This window comes from Medicago sativa, chromosome 1 (genome assembly GCF_051527215.1).
Source record: "Medicago sativa cultivar Bolivia chromosome 1, Bolivia_mono, whole genome shotgun sequence".
Classification (NCBI taxonomy): Eukaryota; Viridiplantae; Streptophyta; class Magnoliopsida; order Fabales; family Fabaceae; genus Medicago; species Medicago sativa.
In genome coordinates, this window is record NC_140749.1 from 84822382 (window position 1) to 84841357 (window position 18976).

General features: G+C 33.6%; 3 protein-coding genes across 4 annotated transcripts; 2 read left to right on the plus strand and 1 right to left on the minus strand.

The window, feature by feature from the left end:
• Nucleotides 1-255: 255 nt before the first annotated feature.
• On the plus strand, nt 256-1878 carry LOC146958424 (uncharacterized). Its single transcript, XM_085739947.1, has 2 exons — nt 256-421; nt 988-1878. The coding sequence occupies exons 1-2, from the start codon at nt 346-348 to the stop codon at nt 1506-1508; spliced, it is 597 nt and encodes a 198-aa protein (XP_085596073.1). The 5' UTR covers nt 256-345; the 3' UTR covers nt 1509-1878.
• Nucleotides 1879-2336: 458 nt separating this feature from the next.
• On the minus strand, nt 2337-5278 carry LOC146958425 (tubulin beta-8 chain). Its single transcript, XM_085739946.1, has 3 exons — nt 4740-5278; nt 3387-3656; nt 2337-3257 (listed from the first exon to the last, which is right to left on the minus strand). The coding sequence occupies exons 1-3, from the start codon at nt 5131-5133 to the stop codon at nt 2572-2574; spliced, it is 1350 nt and encodes a 449-aa protein (XP_085596072.1). The 5' UTR covers nt 5134-5278; the 3' UTR covers nt 2337-2571.
• A 6875-nt stretch (nt 5279-12153) lies between these two features.
• Nucleotides 12154-16062, plus strand: LOC146958426 (VASCULAR-RELATED NAC-DOMAIN 6). 2 transcript variants are annotated; one of them, XM_085739923.1, is made up of 3 exons: nt 12154-12808; nt 12889-12997; nt 15438-16062. In XM_085739923.1, exons 1-3 carry the CDS (start codon nt 12302-12304, stop codon nt 15608-15610), a joined length of 789 nt encoding a protein of 262 aa, XP_085596049.1. In that variant the 5' UTR covers nt 12154-12301; the 3' UTR covers nt 15611-16062. The 2 variants fall into 2 exon arrangements, with proteins under 2 accessions (XP_085596049.1, XP_085596051.1); XM_085739925.1 differs by lacking the exon at nt 15438-16062 and adding an exon at nt 14108-15046 and having other exon boundaries at nt 12178-12808.
• Nucleotides 16063-18976: the final 2914 nt, after the last annotated feature.

The following is an 18976-nucleotide window of genomic DNA, read 5'->3' on the forward strand; positions in this document are numbered from 1 at the left end:
GCATATTTTCATTTTCATTTTTACTGGCCAAAAGCATATTTAATTTTTTTTATATTTAATTTGTTGACAAACATTTGAATCTTATGACACATAAGGTTTGACAAACTTCCATGACATTATAATTTACTTGTTCTATTTCATCTCCCTTTCCCTATTCACATTGAAAAGTCTGTGTCTAGTACTTTTTCATTCTTTTGCGTCATAATTTCCGCAGATAAACCGCTATAAAAGCACTAGCCATCGACCCTCATAAACGGCATTCCTCCAAGCAAAAACTTGTTATCAAACAAGTTATTACCAATCACCTTTTGCCAATAGTTCAAGAGTCTTTCTTCTACTAACCATATGGCCTCTAAATTTATCTTAAGGAGTTTACTTATAGCCTCCCTTGCAATTTCTCTTGCTGTGCAAGGCACTCTTGGTAAGTCTTCAAATTTATCTTCAACACCTTAACTAGAATATCACCATGTTTCTCATTCCATCCTATAACAACTGTCACACTTACAAAAAAAATGTTTCTAAACAAGAGTGTCATTTTCATATTTCAACATAGTTTTAATTGATGTTTACAATTGTATCTTCTAATTAATATTATGTTCATCACTTCCAATCAATTATTTTCTATTTTCATTTATTTACGATAATGAAAATACATCAATGACTAATAAGAATGATTTAGTGAAATCGTCATTCTCTTCATTTCATTTATTATCATATTTTTCTTAATGTGAAATAGTTGTTGTGGGACCGATGAAGTATATTAGTACCTCTTTCTCAAAGAGTTTCTTAAACTAAACCATTTAAGCTTAAATTGGAGACTAATGTTAATTGAATGTGGAACCTCTATGGCCTTAAATATGATCTGCAGCTAAAATCTACTGTCCCTATGGCTGTAGCAGCATAATAAAGTTGTAGAGGATCCGATTTCATAGATATATTTATTTGATAAACTAATGAACTAATATGGTAATGGTGAAATCGATGCAGGAGGGATAGAATGTGAGAATCTGAGCAAGGAAACATGCTCATTTGCTGTTTCATCCAGCAGCAAAAGGTGTGTCCTTGAGAAACATGTGAAAAGAACAGGGGAGGAAGCATACACATGCAAAACATCAGAGATTGAAGCTGATAAACTAAAGGATCACATTGAAAGCGACCAATGCATCAAAGCTTGTGATTTAGACAGAAAATCACTTGGAATTTCATCAGATTCTCTTCTCGAGTCTAGCTTTACAAAAAAGTTGTGTTCCCCACAGTGCTACAAGAGTTGTCCAAATGTTGTTGATCTTTACTTCAATCTTGCAGCTGGTGAAGGTGTGTTTCTTCCTAAGTTATGTGAGGTTCAAGGTGGAAATGCTCGCCGTGAAATGGCTGAATTGAAAAGCTCTGGTATTGTGGCACCAGGACCTGTGCACTCAGTGCAGTTTGTAGCTGAACCTCCACAGCCATTTAGCTCCGTGCAGTTTGCTGCTGAACCTATGGTTGCCCCATCAGACCCACCATACTAAGTGCGTATCTGGATTCACAATGAATTTGGTAGGATCTCGGTCAGTCTGCAAAGGAACACTAGAGTGTCAACAAAAATTACGATGTCACAATGGTTTCTTCAAATGGAGTGTGATTTCAAATGAATTGTTTAATTAATACATAGCAAAAGAAATTTAGAGTACTAGCTTATTAGATAGCTTGTTACTCTTCATATATATTAAGCAAATTGTGAGAGATTTACTATGTTTAGTTTAATAGTTTGTACTACTAATATGAAGTTTGCACCTACATAGGAGTGTTTTGGAATATCGCTCTATGGGGTAATATGTATTATGTAAGCAGTTGGAAGTGGAATAATTTTCTTTTATAAGATGAGCATTATATTCTCAAGTCTTTTCTTACATTTAGTTTTTGGGTACATGGGAGCTAAACTTTTCCTTACATTACGAATAACTTCTCTCTTCATGAGTTCATGTCTCTAACCTAAGATTCTATATATTCACGACAAAGGAATCTCAAACATTTTTTTATCCATTACAAAAGCAATCAACTATAGAGACTCTACCCTCTCCAGACAACTCTGTTTCCAACCCTTCAACCTAACTTTGTGTCAAAAAAAAACCCTTCAACCTAACTGAAAAGTGAAAACTAAAAAGGTACTCATATTTTTTGTAATAAATTAATTTCTTAGATAGTGGCAAGTGCATATCAACAATACATGGCAAGTGTATTAATTTCTTAGATGTTAGCAACAAACCAGGCAAAAAATTTGTGCATGTCAACAAACCAGTTCAGTTGTAAGATTAAGAATCAATTTGATTAACAGTATATTTGAACACTCAAGAAGCTTAGAGATCCAACCATTAACATGAATAATATGGAAATATAGGCTTCATTTGACAACAAATGAAAAAAGGCTTAAAAGTGCGAGCCTGAAACTACAATAGCAAACAACAAATCCAGTACCCCCGAAAAAGGTATTCAGGTTTGGGGATCAAAAGTCAATATTAGAGTACTAGTATTTTGTCACAAGTCACAACAAACACAAACATAAAAGAACCCTTCACATCACAATACTACTGTTTAAGCTTCTTCCTCCTGAACTTCTTCCTCCTCATCTTCATAGTCATACCCCTCTTCATCTGCAGTAGCATCTTGGTATTGCTGGTACTCTGAGACAAGGTCATTCATGTTGCTTTCTGCTTCAGTAAACTCCATCTCATCCATACCCTCTCCAGTATACCAATGCAAGAAAGCTTTTCTACGGAACATGGCCGTGAATTGCTCACTCACCCTCCTAAACATCTCCTGAATAGATGTGGAGTTACCAATAAAAGTAGAAGCCATTTTAAGACCAGTTGGCGGGATATCACAGACAGTGGATTTCACATTGTTGGGAATCCACTCAACAAAGTATGATGAATTCTTGTTCTGAACATTGATCATCTGCTCATCAACCTCCTTGGTGCTCATTTTACCACGGAACATGGCAGATGCTGTCAAATAACGACCGTGGCGAGGATCAGCAGCGCACATCATGTTCTTCGAATCCCACATCTGCTGGGTCAGCTCAGGTACAGTAAGAGCCCTGTACTGCTGTGAACCACGAGAAGTGAGTGGGGCAAATCCCACCATGAAGAAATGCAAACGAGGGAAAGGAATGAGATTGACTGCCAATTTGCGAAGATCTGAGTTCAATTGACCAGGGAATCGAAGACAACATGTAACACCACTCATTGTGGCCGAAATTAGATGGTTCAGATCTCCAACTGCAACCAAACAACACAAGGCTCAATTTCAGATAATTATCAGATCATACATTATACATTAACATATAATAACACAATATTATTAGCAAAAACTTAACAGGCAAAAACATGGGATTATGATGAACTCACAGCTTGGAGTAGTGAGTTTAAGGGTGCGGAAGCAAATATCATAGAGAGCTTCATTATCCAGAACCATGCATTCATCAGCATTCTCAACAAGTTGGTGGACAGAGAGTGTAGCGTTGTAAGGTTCAACAACAGTGTCAGATACCTTAGGAGATGGGAACACGGAGAAAGTAAGCATCATTCGATCAGGGTATTCCTCCCTGATTTTAGAAATCAAAAGTGTTCCCATTCCAGAACCAGTACCACCACCAAGGGAGTGGCAAACCTGAAAACCTGAAAGATTCTGAAAACCATGTTAGAAATCCCAAATTCAAGTAAACAAAACAAAACAAAGGATAAGAACAATTAAAACTGAAATCCATACACGTCCAAGTTATATCACAACTTCTAAATCATCTGCAGAACACATCAAAATTATATAATCTACAGCATGAACCTAATTTATCACAACACATAGAAACCAAACATGCTCTTACATACTAATTCAGAATTACAAGTTATTCAAAACACAGTGGTAATATATAACAACGTTTCGTGCAATCTACACAATCAAGTTACCTATTACTATAGCACTTCAAATCAAAATAAGCACACACAAACACATCCACTCCCATATCAAATCTGATTATCAACAATTAAGCTTCATTCCTAATTAGTTATACAAGTTTTTAAGGAATGACACGCTAAATTGTTTACACAGACATGAAAATAAAATTATCAACAATTAATAAATAATAAAATAGTATAATCAAGTTACTGAGTCTGATTGATATATAACGCTTTTAAATAAGCAGAAACACACAGAAATTCCTAGATCAAGGTTCAAAACTCTACAGTATAGCTTCATTCATATTTAAGATTACAATGATCAAGTTACTTATTACTAACACTTCAAAATGAGCACAAACAAACGCGTAAATTTCAAGATCAATAATCAATTGTCAACAATTTAGCTTCATTCATAACTATTACTAACTAGTAATACAATATTTAACAGAATAACACGCTAAATTGTTAAATAAACATGCAAAAGAAATTATCAATAATTGATAACTTAAATAGTAAAATTAAGTTACTGATTACTATAACACTTCAACATAAGCACATACAAACACAAAAATTCCTAGATCAAGGCTCGATTCTCTAGAATTTAGCTTCATGCATAATTAACAGTAAATATTAAAAAATATTACACACTGAATTGTTACATAAACATTCAAGCAAAAATCATCATAACTAAAATAGTAACTGAAAAAAAAAATCGCAAAAGAAAATTTATCAGACTACGAATATCAAAAAGAAAAAAAAATTAAAATCACAAAAACAATTAGAAGCAGAAATCGGAAGAAAGAATACCTTGAAGACAATCACAATTCTCAGCCTCCTTCCTAACAACATCAAGCACCGAATCAATCAACTCAGCTCCTTCAGTGTAGTGACCTTTCGCCCAGTTGTTTCCGGCACCGGACTGTCCAAAGACGAAGTTATCAGGCCGGAAAATCTGACCGTATGGACCAGATCTGACGCTGTCCATAGTCCCTGGCTCCAGATCCATGAGAACAGCTCTAGGAACGAATCTTCCACAACTCGCTTCGTTGTAGTACACATTGACTCGTTCAAGTTGAAGATCGTTGTTCCCTTGGTACCTTCCGGTGGAGTCGATCCCGTGCTCAGCGCACACAACTTCCCAGAATTTGGCTCCGATTTGGTTCCCGCATTGTCCTCCTTGGATGTGAAGAATCTCACGCATCTTGACGATGAGTTTGAAGAACGAGTTTTGGAGTGAGAAAGTGGAACGTAACCGTAACGAGTTCGAGAGAGAGAGAGAGAGAGAGAGAGAGAGAGAGAGAGAAGAAGGAGTGAAGTTCCAGAGAATTCTATGAGAAATGAAAAATGAAAGTGAGTGAAAGAAGAAAGTGACTTTATAGCGGGATGTAACGGGTATGTGACGGCGTTGCGTGGAAATTGGGTAGTTAACGGAGGAATAGACGGTGCTGTTAGATTTAAGTGGGAATTTTGAAAAATGAAGGGAAAATTTGAATTTGATAAGGGTGTTATGATTCTCTGTAGTCTTGCTTAGTTGTTCTTGGTATTATAAGGAGAACACGTGGACGGTTTTGATTTCGTGAGGCTTCCTCCAGCCGTTGATGCGTTAGGAGGGAGGAAGTGCGGTCTGACACACTTTAATTTGAGGTTCTTTGGATGAAAAAAAACGGTTACGCTCGTTGTTAGCGAGTGAGGAAAACGTGCTAATTTTCTTGTAATTACACTTTTTATGATAAATTTAAAACAGTTATGTTATATTGACAACCAAAGTTGTCATCACACCGTATGTATATACGGTAGATTCCATTTTTCCAACTTTTCATGTGTCTTGGAATGCGGGCTATAGAAACAAAGAGTGTACATGGCCCACAAAAATGGTATAAGTTGTTCGTAGGTTGTCAGAGCATCCACAATGGTAGTTCCTTAACAAGGGCTCCTTAAATGGACCCCACGTGACACATCACTTATTTATAATTTTTTAATAAAAGTAGCTATTAAGGACTCAATGACTCCAATGGTAATACACTAATAAGGACTCCAATAAAAAATACTTAAATATGTCCCACTATCTTTATATCATTAAACAAAAATAATTTATTTATTACTCCTTTTTACAAGTGGGACCATGTAGTACACATTTTATTACTCCCTCCGTTTCAAAATGAGTGTCGCTTTAGGCTTTGGCACACAGATTAAGAAATAGAATGAAATAATCATTGGATATAATGTTTTTACTAAACTACCCTTACTTTATAAGAAAAAGACAAAATTAAAGTGCATTGGAAATTGTGTGAGAGAAAAGTTGGAGAGGGTAAAGTTGGAAGAAAAAAATTAAAGTTGTATTGGAAATGTAAAGCGACACTCATTTTGAAACAAATTTTTTTGGCCAAAGCGACACTCATTTTGAAACGGAGGGAGTACTCTTTTATGCAAGTGGGACCAAGTAGTACACATTTTATTACTTTTTTAAACGTGGGACCCGTTAGTTACCCAGGAGAGAGAAGGTCCTTATATAGTTGCCCGTTCCTTAACGGGGACTCATTTTTTCTTCCTCCAATGGAGGGTCCTTAACGGGGAGTGGTCCTTGTTAAGTAAGGACCCCCAATTGGAGATGCTCTCATATTTTGGATGTCGTTGTATCACTTCTCAATTTAAAATTTGAGTTTGTCAAAATACAAATATAATCTAGCAATTCCTATGTGATCAGATGAGTTGATTGTGATGGAAATGTTGCCATTGTAATTGATGTTAGCGGTGGTACATGCAAACAATTCATCACTCAAATAAGTGGGTAGACTGTACAGATTGTGTATGTTGCATTTGTGGTGAAGAAAATAAGTAGGTAGACTATAGAGGTTGTGTATGTTGCATTTGTAGTGAAGAAAATATTTTATAGATAAGGGCAATTGTTAATGATTCAAAAAGGAAAATAATTTACAAATTTAATGCATTAAACGTTACTTTTTAAAATTTTAATGTGTTGAATACACAAATTTCAAGATAAAAAATTTTCTTTGAATTTTTTAAAAATTGTCTTAAGGGTACTTGTTAACATTTTCCTATAGATATCCTGATATGGAGCTATTGGCGAGTGATGGAGTGACTATTACGGATGACACTGATCAATGTTTGATGACGACGGCCACTACTATATTTAGTTGTCGATGTGTTACAAAATGGCAAGCTTCATAGAGGGTTGGTGAGACACTCTAAGATAGTGAGAGTTCAAGGTTGTTGGATTGGACATCTATGTAATCGAACCTTTATGTGTTTGGACCTTACATAATGAAGGTTATGGAGGTAAAATTTCGAGTTTGCTTAAATATATCAAAAAGAAAATTTTAAAATATTTTTTATTTATTATGATAAACATATAATTCAATAATCTAGATAATTGATGGAGAAAAAATATACTCCAGTTAGAAGGATAGGAGGTGAATGCATGTGAAATTTATGACTACAAGTGGTTTTTTTTTCCTTTTTTGCCTCTGGGCCACGCAGCACGTGAAAAGCTAGCTGCACGTGATTGTGGGATATGGATCATGTCATGTGATCAAAGCTGCACTTCTTCTATTCTACTAGGCTTCTAGCAAAAGCATGACTATGCTTTCATGTGGTGGTTAGATCCGTTTTTATCATTTCTGGTTAATTCAGTTTAGTTGTAAGATATTACTCTTAACATTGAGGAACTATAAATTCTTATTGTTTTTACGGATTATATTGATATATGTTCATAGTTTGGATAATATCGTAATGGACATCAGGTCAATCAATGGAAGAACTAAATAGTTGGACACAGGATAGTTTATGAATCTTTTAGCAAGTACAAGTATTATTAGGTTAGGTTTGAGATCAATTTGAAGCAAGTGTTGGTTGGTGGGAGAAATTAATTATTTGAAAATTGTTATATTTATCGGATATGAAGCCTAATACCTTGAAGAGTCTTAAATTTTGGTTTTCATTTGCATGGATATTGTTTTAAACATCTTTGTTTTTTTTTTTTTTTTGTTCTAATATTTGTCAACTACAATTACTATATTATAAGAAGATAAATATACTGAGATGAGAACAAGATACAATAAAGAGTAAGTACATAAAATATCATATTTCTCTATTCTCTGATCCGAATGGAAAGCAAGCAAGAATAATGAGCAACTGGCTCAAAGAGACTCTCACATGTCCATATTGTAAATTACAATATTGACGAATCTTTTCAACCAAATTTTGTACTTTCATGTTTCCTAGTATCCCTTAGATTAAATTTTGGATTACATGGCACGCAAGTAACCGTATACACATGGACATATATACATACTTTACAATAATGTCCTTGGTTTCCCTTTGATTTTAGTCCAGCTATCATCAAAATGGCAGTTAGTGCACTCGATATTCCACCGTGGTGTGCAAACTTTTCTTTTACTCCAGCCAAAGATTGATGGTGGAACCCATAAAGAAAGAAACCAGGAAAACATGTAGGGTCCTTCTTCAATGGACAAGTATGGAAGCAAAGAAGTCATATTCCAATAGTGATATTAAGAGCGGAGGTATTGATCACAAAAACCCTTCGTAACAAAGTTATCATCATCTTTCACTCTTTTCCTTATGGATCCAATGTCCAGCTATAAAATAATAATAATCATTGTAAAAGGAATCGGTGTACTTCGTGACTTTTGCTGCCAGTACCAAATTACTTAGTTAGGCCTTCAATGTTATAATTAATATTATTGATATTTTTATAATTACTTTTGCTAAGCAATGCGAATGCAATGACTGATAAATGAATGTGTGAATCTATTGGTGCACTTTCTCGTCAACAACTAAGTGACATAACATATTAACTTATCATTACGTGTCTAATATCCATGTCTATTCTAAACCAAAAAAAAAAAAGTATGCCATACTTGAATAACAAGCAATCTTGCGGGATGGGATTTCCAGGTATATATCATACATATACGAGGCATCTTTAATTTCCTAAGAAGCTTACATTTACATCTAATTACGTCATATTATCACAAGATCATTATTGAGAAACAAATAATCGAGATCTATGTAAAAAAAAGTTAGCTCTAATTTTTTTTAGCGGGAGAAACTCCACGTTTTCTTTAAGTTCTCTTTCTCTTTCACTTATCGAGTAGGAATGGTTTTAAACTATTTTTTGACCTGTAATCACTCATCTGCATCTTTTTTCCCTTTATGTCAATCTAAATACTTAGAATTGATATTATAGAGCCAAAATTGATTCTCATTATAAAAACAAAACATTATAAAAAAAATTTGGCCAAACCACGTTGGACCACTTCAAAATCAAGCAAGTTTAAGAATTTGTTGTTGGTCATAGATAATTTACCCGTTTTTACAGCTCACATGGACTCCTCAACAACTAATATAGTATCAAAGCTCGAGTCTCGCTCGTTGGTGGATGTGAGAGTTGGATCATGATGATAAAACTCGTATATACGGGTACCCGTCTGAACAAAACTCAATTTGACAAATTTTCTCCGCTTTTGATTGGGTTTGGTATGAGTTTTAGTTTTCCCCAATTTTAAAACACAGGTTGGGACAGATAGCGGGGGTATAGGTACTCACCCCAAACTCATACACAAACCCGCTGTGAATGTACAAAATCAATTTATTACCCCTTTTTATATAAATAGAAATCCAAATCCTAAATCATTTCACTCACACGGTCATAGTCTCAATCTTTCAGATGACATTCACGTATCATATTTCTCTCTTTTCTCCTTCCATGTCTCACACTCTCGGCCTCTCTCTTCTCCTTTGCCATAATCATTGATCGTCATCATCTGTTTGCTGGATAATGCATTGCAACATTGAGCTCGGGGCTGAAAATTACTTTTATTTTATTAAAAAAAAGTATCCACTGCTGCGATGGGGATGGGGCGGGGATACCCGAATCCGTCGGGGACGAAGATGTGATTCGATTTCTCATCCCTGATGGGTATGGATAGGGTAACATGTAAGTATATGAGAGTATGGTATGGGGACGGGGAAAGTAACACCTGTCACCGCCCCATTGCCATGCCTATTTTGATCCTTTTATAAAATAAAAAAAAATCTTTCTTAAAGATCGAGCCAAAAGGTTTGTTTTGTTGGTCGTAACGATAATACAAGTATGTGATGCAGAAAACATGCACTTAAGGAAGAGACCGTTACATTCATGCATGGGTGATTGCTTTCACATCAACTATGAGATAAATTAGGATATACAAGATATGTGATACATATACCCAATGTCTTATGATTTTCGATAGAGATTTGGTGTCTTGGTATTTAATTGATCTTGAATCATTAGTTTGTTGTTGCTGTTGTTGTTGTCATTTTTCGAGAATCGCAAGGACCTCAGTGTGATAAATCTTATGGTCTGACTCAGTAATTTATAATTGAGTAAATAGGCAATTACCCCCTTGAAATTGTAAGTTTCGTCAATTACCCCCCTGAAATTAACAAAACGTCAATTACCCCCTTGAAATTGCACAACGTTAATCAATTTACCGCCTCCGTCAAATTTTTCTGTTAGTCAACATGACGTTTTGCAAATATCCCCCCTGAAGTTTTGCACTTATGTGCAAAATGCCCCCTAAACTTAAAAATTTATATGTTTTTTTCTTACCCTTGACTCAAAAGATATTAAAGACAAACAATTAACGGTTATATTTAATATTTAAGGTTACAATAATAATATATCCTCTAAAAATAATGCAGAATTAATAACTTCATATTACTTTAGCAAATTGCATGTTTAGTTCAATTTTTAAGATAGAATAATTTTATTCAAACTTATCTTAAGAAACTGCTATAATTAATTATTCATGAGGAATGCGTGTTTTTAGCTTACTTTGTTGTGAATTGGCGTGTCTCTATTTAAATAAGTCATAAGTTATGGAGAATTGAACAATCAAATGGCATAACAGAAACAATTTCAGGGGGTAAATTGATTAACGTTGTGCAATTTCAGGGGGGTAATTGACGTTTTGTTAATTTCAGGGGGGTAATTGACGAAACTTACAATTTCAGGGGGTAATTGCCTATTTACTCATTTATAATTCAAGTATAAGGTAAATTAAGCTCGACCATAAATTATTCTTCCAAGGATTTGAACTCAATTTTTCTAAATGATACCTTGATTGAATCTTATCAACCACTTAAGTCTAATTAGATAGTTTAATTTCGTATCAATTGAACAAAAATAAAGAAGACAATTTTTATCATTTAAAAGAATACTATAAGAATAAAAAAAGTCAAACATGTTTTTGGTTCTATAGAAAAAAGGGTCCCTGTAAAATCTTATAACACACAGTTTTAGTTCTTGATAAATTCAAATTTATTTAATTACCTTTAAGCTTTTAAATTTTTCAATTTTTTTTGCAGGCATGTTCAAAACACTATAAAAAATTCATTTATAAAACATTAGAATTTTTTAACATGAAATAAATTAAAAATAAATTTTTGAAACACTAAAAGTTAAGGTAAATGTTCTTCCTCTAGTCATATGTTTAAGAAGAAAAAAAACTTCTTAGATCATTGGACAACTTTTTAGGTAAATTATTTATTCAATGAATCTAAAATGTTGTTCTTTGTTTATAAACGTGTTGAGAGTAATAAAATGTGAACCTTTTCTTTTTACCTAAAACAAACTTAAATAATAGTAGTCGCAATACAATATGTATGACATATAATCATGAACTTGTGAACTAAGACAATGACATTATAGCCAACATATGGACAACATTATATACAAACAAAACTTCACAAGCATTTAGAATAGTACCAACATAAAATCGGCGTTGAAGTTCGTAGATACGCTGTGAATTTTAAACTCATCTTTTTATAAAAAATAATTTTCAATGGTATGTTTAAAAATATAATTTAAAATTTAAAAACAATTATACAGATTTAAAACCGCCGTGTCACTTATTCTTTGTTTGGATACAAGGAAAATGTTAACGAGTGTTTCTGAGACACTCTTTAAACCTTTTAAATAATAAATTTTTAATGAAAAATTATGTATTTAATATATTAAAAATTATAATAGTTAACTTTTTAAAAAAATAATTACTAAATTTGCACCCGTTAACAGACCCTTAATAGAATATCACTCTTTTTTTTTTTTTTGAAGGAATAGAATATCAGTCTTGTTTACCAAGATTAAAAATGTAAAAATGAAATTTGCTATATTTACAAGGAAAAAAAAAAAAAGGAAAAGTAGTAATAAAAAATCAGGGAAAAGGAAAGGAAGAAAAGAAAACCCTTTGGATTTGTTTCGTCTCATCACCACAGCGCAGCCGCAAAGGAACTGTTGCAGAGTTAAACCCTTCGAAACCTAATTTCACAGCAGCCAATCCACAAAAATGGTGAGCCAAAGACAACGACTCGCTAAGAAACGCTACAAAGAAGAACACCCCGAACTCTTCCCTAAAGTCGAACCCACTCCACCAAAAGACCCATCAAAAAAGAAGAAAAACAAATTCAAGCGCAAAAAACCCGACTCAAACTCCAAACCCCGAACCGGAAAACGCCCCCTTCGTGTTCCCGGTATGAAACCCGGCGAGAGCTGTTATATTTGCAAGGGATTAGACCACATCGCTAAATTCTGTCCTCAAAAAGCTGAATGGGAAAAGAATAAGATATGTTTACGGTGTCGGCGTCGCGGTCATCGAGCTCAGAATTGTCCTGATGGTGGTTCTAAAGAGGATTTTAAGTATTGTTATAATTGTGGTGATAATGGTCACTCTCTTGCTAACTGTCCTCATCCTCTTCAGGAAGGTGGGACTATGTTTGCTCAGTGTTTTGTTTGTAAGGAACAAGGGCATTTGAGTAAAAATTGCCCTAAAAATGCTCATGGCATTTATCCTAAGGTATATATTGGATCTTATTATGTTATTATTTAACTATGTTGGTTTAGTTTAGTTAATTATAGTTGTTGTTTATATCATAGGGTGGTTGTTGTAAAATATGTGGTGGTGTCACACATTTGGCAAGGGATTGTCCTGATAAAGGGCAGAATGGATTTGGTGATGGTCGTCCTAAAGGGCCTGTTCATAACTGTAAGTTTTTTCTTCAGAAGATGCTGAATGCATTTTTGTACTTTGTGTTTCTTTTGTTTACCTATGATATGAAGCACTGAACACTGACACATTAATATTGGTTATAATATGAGAAAATGAAATAATTGAATGTAACCACATGCATTGGTGTCATGTTGGATACTGGACACACCCTTCAATCTGAAGTGTAAGGGATACATAGTTGTTTGCTTCTCTAAATAAACAAATGGTCGATGCTAGTTCTGTTTTGGTGTGCTATCGACAAGCTATGGTTAGATTCTCTAGTTACAATCATTAGTTTCTGATCATAATGCCTAACTGCCAGTTAGAGGCTCCTGGTAGTGGAGTTGAGCTGTTTTCACAGTCCTTTGATACTTTCTTAGGATAAACGAGAACAGTTGCACCTGCACGTATGAGTATCTGCATCTTATGAAGATACATACAAGTCATATCAGTGTTATTAATTAGTGGCGTTATTATTCCACGATACAGTTTTTAGTACAACATATTGTCAAATAGCAGCCTATGTTGTCAATAGTGTGGTATAGCAGTGTAGCGTGGCAGTGCAGTCCTCCACTGCCACGCCATAGGCCCGTGAAGCGCCATCGAGAGAAGTGGTAACAGTGTCCGCTATTAGTGGTTGAAAAGCGGCACCATCCCGCTACCCACTGTTGCAATTTGGGCGGGGGGGGGGGGGGGGGGGGGGGGGGGGGGGGGATTCTCAATGACCCTAATTTTTAAATTTGTTGAGGGTATATCGATACTTTCGCGCACTTTGAGTGGCCTAATATTGGAACCCACATGTTTTATTGTTCAATTGTGGCTGCTTTGAGTTTTTCTCTTTGAGTTATGTTTTTGATGGGATGTCATTTTGAGTACTTTTAGAACTTGATTTTGACGGAATGTTATTTTGCTTACATTTAGATTTTGTTGGGATGTCATTTAGATTACATTTAGAGCTTATTTTAATGAAAAATGAGAAAGTTATTTAGATTACACTGAGTGGCCTAATCTTGGAACTTGATTGTCCCTTTATTTTTTTTGTACTTTGCTGTTTTTGAGTATTTATGCATGTTGGAATTCATGTTTACTTTGTACATGCTTTTTTAGCCGTCACAATAGCGCTCATCCCGCTAGGGTTCACCGCTGTCTGAGATTGACAACATATATAGCAGCTATAGCGGCACTATAGCCCTATTTTGTAGCGGAATTTTAACAATCCGCTATTTTCCATTCCACAATTGGCAGCACTTGTTGTATCTCAACTTGGTAGAGAACTTGACCCAATTGATACAAGTCCTTGTGTGTATGTATTTTGAACATGAATCCCAACTTAAATCCTGATTCGCTATGTTGAATCCCGATTCATTGTAATGAATTATATCGTGAATTAGTGTAGCCAGGCAACCAACTATTTTTTTTTTGTCAACTTTGTATAGCCAACCACTTTTCTTCGTTATTTGGTTTATGACTTGAATTGAATCTTCAATTATTTTGAGGTTTGTATATGATATATGTATTAGCTTATATTTTTGCTGTATCTCTTGTTTTTAGTTAAAAATATCATATTTTTATTTTTATTGATTATGTGTCCTACGCTTCGCAATGAGAATCAATTTACTGTTCAGAAAATAGGTATTTGATTTTACAATTTGTTATCCATGCAGCTCCGAAAGTACTGATAGATTTCCTCTCAAGTCCTTTATTTTTGGTTCAAAGTAAATTCTATTGAGTCATCTGATATCACGAAGTGGCAAGTCTAGCTGGATAAGGGTTATTCATATTATAGAAGTTTGAGATTAACAAGTTTGGTGGTGGTATGATATATTGATAGTTTGCACATCAGAATTGTATTGTTAAAATCCATGTTATGGGGAAAAAATGACAGCTGTTATATGCTTGAAAGTTGATAATCACGAGGACGTGGACTATCCAACCTTCTTGATTTAATTTAATATATATTGATCTCACTTTATTTTATTTTATCAAATTTGTTTAACTGGGCAGTGGGCATTGTTCTTATTCAAAATGATCAATATCATTGTTCTATACGTTCATTTCTTGTTTGAGATTTCGCCCATAGAGAGATGAGAGAGATCTTGTTATAAGAAAGGGGAGTGATATGAATGACTGTTAGTTTAAACCCATGCCATACACGAGTTGAAGTTTTTTCATAGTCACAAATGTTCATATTAGAAGTTATAAATCAAAATGAAGTCAAATGTTCAAAGTGAAGTATGCACTTTAAATGTAACTTCTTGGAAGTTATCTGTGGCCTTTCTTCCCCGGGCCTGAGATTTTTCCGTATATCATCAATCAATTTAATTGCATTCAGTTGTGATTTCTTCTGATCTATTGGAATGCTACACATTTATTCTCATCTGGAAAAAAGCGCTTCTATTAGATGTAATATGGTTGATAACTCCATTTTTTCTTTCAGTACTGAGAACCGACGAAAGGCCCAGTGGTCAGGTTACCAAATTTGTGAGTGGAGATGATATGGACGACGACTTCACAACAGAAGCAAAAAGCGAGGACAAGAACAAGTCTGCAAAGTCTGAAGATGGCAATGTAAAACCAAAGAAATGTCCTAAAGTCGTGAACTTTGATTAGGCGTATGTTTGAAATCACGATGAGTTAACTGTAATCAATGTGGCATTGCGATTTTGCTGAAGCTCCAAAGTATAGCTTTTGTCAAACTCACAGCAAGTGTGATACTGCCATACTCACCAAGATTTCAGACATGCACTTAGATAGTTACCTCTTAATGTGTTGTGTGGACATTGTTTTTCGTTAGCCATTTTCTTTGTTCTGCTAGTACTTCTAAGTCTACACTAGGACCCTGCCATGCATTGCAATCTCCTGAATCTCAACTAGATTGAAATCAAATGCAATTTTTTCTGCAAGTCCTAGGTAGCTCTAAATTTTGGAGAATTGAGATGTAAACTAAATTATCTTTCCTTGCTGATGATTCATTAATCCTAATGTGCTTTCAAAAGGAAACTAAATGTAACTATTTTATGGGCATAGCTACTAGTTTACTAGCCCTACTTTTATTTGATTTATATGGTTGAGTTTTGTCCCATTATTTTTCAATACTTTGCATTTGCCTATGGTTGATGTTTGATAAACAGTCAACAATAGTTTGAAATACAAAATCTCACTTATACATGTATGATTACAGTAATATCTAGATGTTTATGATAACACAACCGCATTATAATTTTTTTTCTCTACTCCCTCCGTTTCAAAATGAGTGTCGCTTTAGCCAAAAAAAAATTTGTTTCAAAATGAGTGTCGCTTTCAGTTTCCAATGCAATAATAACTTTTTCTTTTCAAGCGTACCCTCCAATTAATACTCTGCACACTGCTTATTACTTTTAAAACTAACCAATAGTTAATAAGGATAATTTGGTAAAATAATCATTCTCTTTCTCTTAATCATTGCATTTCTTAATATGTGTGCAAACACCTAAAACGACACTCATTTTGAAACGGAAGGAGTATTAAATAATAGAGGCCTGTTTGTTTTAGGTTACACAAAAAAGTTATATTATTTTTATTTAAAATGATTTTGTGTAGTAAAAGTTGTTTTGATTTTGCTATTATTATTTTTAAAAGTACATTTTATTTTAAAATGTTATTAAGATCTGTTTTTACGGGGTTCAAGTTTTCTGAAGAGTTAAGTTTTTCTAAATAATGGTAAAAGAGATTTTTTATGAAAATTAAAGCAAACGAACTCTAATTGATGTTTGTTTACAAAACTTGTTGTTCCTGACAAAATGTCATTTTAAACTGGCCAACTTAAAAATGACCACAAGCACTCTATGCCTTTGACTGGGAAAAAAATTGCGTTTTTTTTGTTGACAAAATTTTAAGTTGCGTTGTTGAGTACATATTCAACAAAGATTTATATCAACATTGATTTAGAAATATTGTTTGTATCTATTCTCATTTTCACAAATGTCGATCAACAATAAAATTCATGGTGAAAGCTTGAATTATGTCAGGCATATCTGCATATGTTTATAGATCCAAGTTGTAAACTTGTAGCTCGAGATCTACTTGAGTGGTTGAACTCTCATAACATATATTTTTCGATACAACATATATTTTTCGATACAACCGGTCAGATCGAAATTTGAATCAAATGATTAAGAAATCAAAACATAAAGTTTATACTTAAAAAATTAGGTTCAATATGTTTTTGGTCCCTATAAATATACCAATTTTTCGTTTTAGTCCCTCTAAAATTTTCCTTCAACTTTTAGTCCCTATAAAATTTTCAATCACTACTTTTGGTCCCTATTTTTAAGTTAATTTTAGTATTTTTTTTTTTAATGAAATTATGCAGAAATGTGTAGAATATTGTAAAAATATTTCCCAAAAAAATTAGAATTTTTTAACAAAACATAAATTTAATATGAATTTTTAACCATAAAAAATGTAAAAATTCATATTAAATTCAAGTTTTGTTAAAAAATTCCAAATTTTTTTGGGAGAGATTCTTATAATATTATGAATTTTTGTGCGAAATTTTATTCAAAAATATGAATTCTACATATGAGTTTACTTTAAAGGAGGGACCAAAAGTGAAGATTGAAAATTTTTGAGGGACTAAAAGTTGAAGGAAAATTTTAGAGGGACTGAAATGAAAAGTTGGTATATTTATAGGGACCAAAAACATATTTAACCCAAAAAATTACATATTTACATAAAGCTTACGTTTTTTTTACTTAATTTTTTTTGGTCGAACGTGATTAGAATCTAATTTCATTGTTAGATTTTACTTGTCTTCAATTATATATGACATACAACAATATTTATACCCACACACACATACCGAATACTTTATATTAAGACGCGCATACCTAAAAATATATACTCCCTCCGGTCACTATTATAAGCAAATTTTGACTTTTTAGGTTCATTCAATAAATGATGTATGTGGTCTATATTGTAGACCACATACATCTTTTATTGAATAAATCTAAAAAGTAGAAATTTGCTTATAATAGTGACCGGAGGGAGTAAGTTGTAAGCTGAGAACAAAAAAAAAAAAAAAAACACTAAATTTAAGGTCATTTGAATGAAAATTGGTCAAATGAAAACCAGTCGAGTACAAGGCACCCGAGTCTTCTCAAGTTCACATATGTTCACGAGTTTTCTAAGAGTATTAGAAACATTCAAAAATAAGTGGAACTTGATAATTTATAACGCCACTACCTATAGTTAGGGCTAGAAAATGGGAATTACTTTTCCCACCCTATGGCCTTCTCTTGTGCCCTGTAAAATTTTCAAAAATGCCCTTGTGCATTCCGGATTTTAAAATCTTGATTCATGTTTACTATTTCGGATTTTATAATCCGGACATTTCTTATGTATAATCAGCCATCGGACTCTCTCACATTTCAGCAGTTTTGAGTTTTGATTTTAAAAACAACAAAAAAAACTAAGTAAAAAATGGTAGAAATCTGTCAAATAAAATCATAAAAATATAAAAACAGCACCAAAAAATTCTAAAAATCAAATAAAACTAATGAAATTTTTTTCGGATTTTTTTGAGAATATGAAAAAAATGAAAAATGGGTCTAAACGATGAAATTTTGGATTTTGAGGGGCGGAGTCCCGTAAGAAGTCCCTTCTATGGGAGTCATGGTCTATGAATTTTTTCTGATTTTCTGGGGAAGTTTCGGAGCAATCCGATCAAGTAGCCCGAAAACCCGATTTTTAGAACAGGTAAGAATGACCCAAAAACAGAAGGATGAAAGTTAGGAAGATTAATATTGTCCCTAAAATGACTATCCATGTTACAAACATGTTTATAATTTGTGCTGATACAATTCAGATTATATAATCCGGACTGTTTTACCTTGAAAAAGGGTGTTTCGGGGGTTTCCGGATTATGTAATCCGGAATCTTCATGCAACGCGCCCTATTTTTTGAAGTTTTCGGATTACAAAATCCGTTACTCATTTT

Coding starts and splice junctions, on each gene's coding strand:
- LOC146958424 (XM_085739947.1), top strand. CDS start 346: ATGGCCTCTAAATTTATCTTAAGGAGTTTACTTATAGCCTCCCTTGCA. Junction 422..987: donor TGCTGTGCAAGGCACTCTTG/GTAAGTCTTCAA, acceptor AAATCGATGCAG/GAGGGATAGAATGTGAGAAT.
- LOC146958425 (XM_085739946.1), bottom strand. CDS start 5,133: ATGCGTGAGATTCTTCACATCCAAGGAGGACAATGCGGGAACCAAATC. Junction 3,657..4,739: donor GAATTGTGATTGTCTTCAAG/GTATTCTTTCTT, acceptor AGAATCTTTCAG/GTTTTCAGGTTTGCCACTCC. Junction 3,258..3,386: donor TAAACTCACTACTCCAAGCT/GTGAGTTCATCA, acceptor GTTTGGTTGCAG/TTGGAGATCTGAACCATCTA.
- LOC146958426 (XM_085739923.1), top strand. CDS start 12,302: ATGGTGAGCCAAAGACAACGACTCGCTAAGAAACGCTACAAAGAAGAA. Junction 12,809..12,888: donor CTCATGGCATTTATCCTAAG/GTATATATTGGA, acceptor TTTATATCATAG/GGTGGTTGTTGTAAAATATG. Junction 12,998..15,437: donor TAAAGGGCCTGTTCATAACT/GTAAGTTTTTTC, acceptor TTTTTCTTTCAG/TACTGAGAACCGACGAAAGG.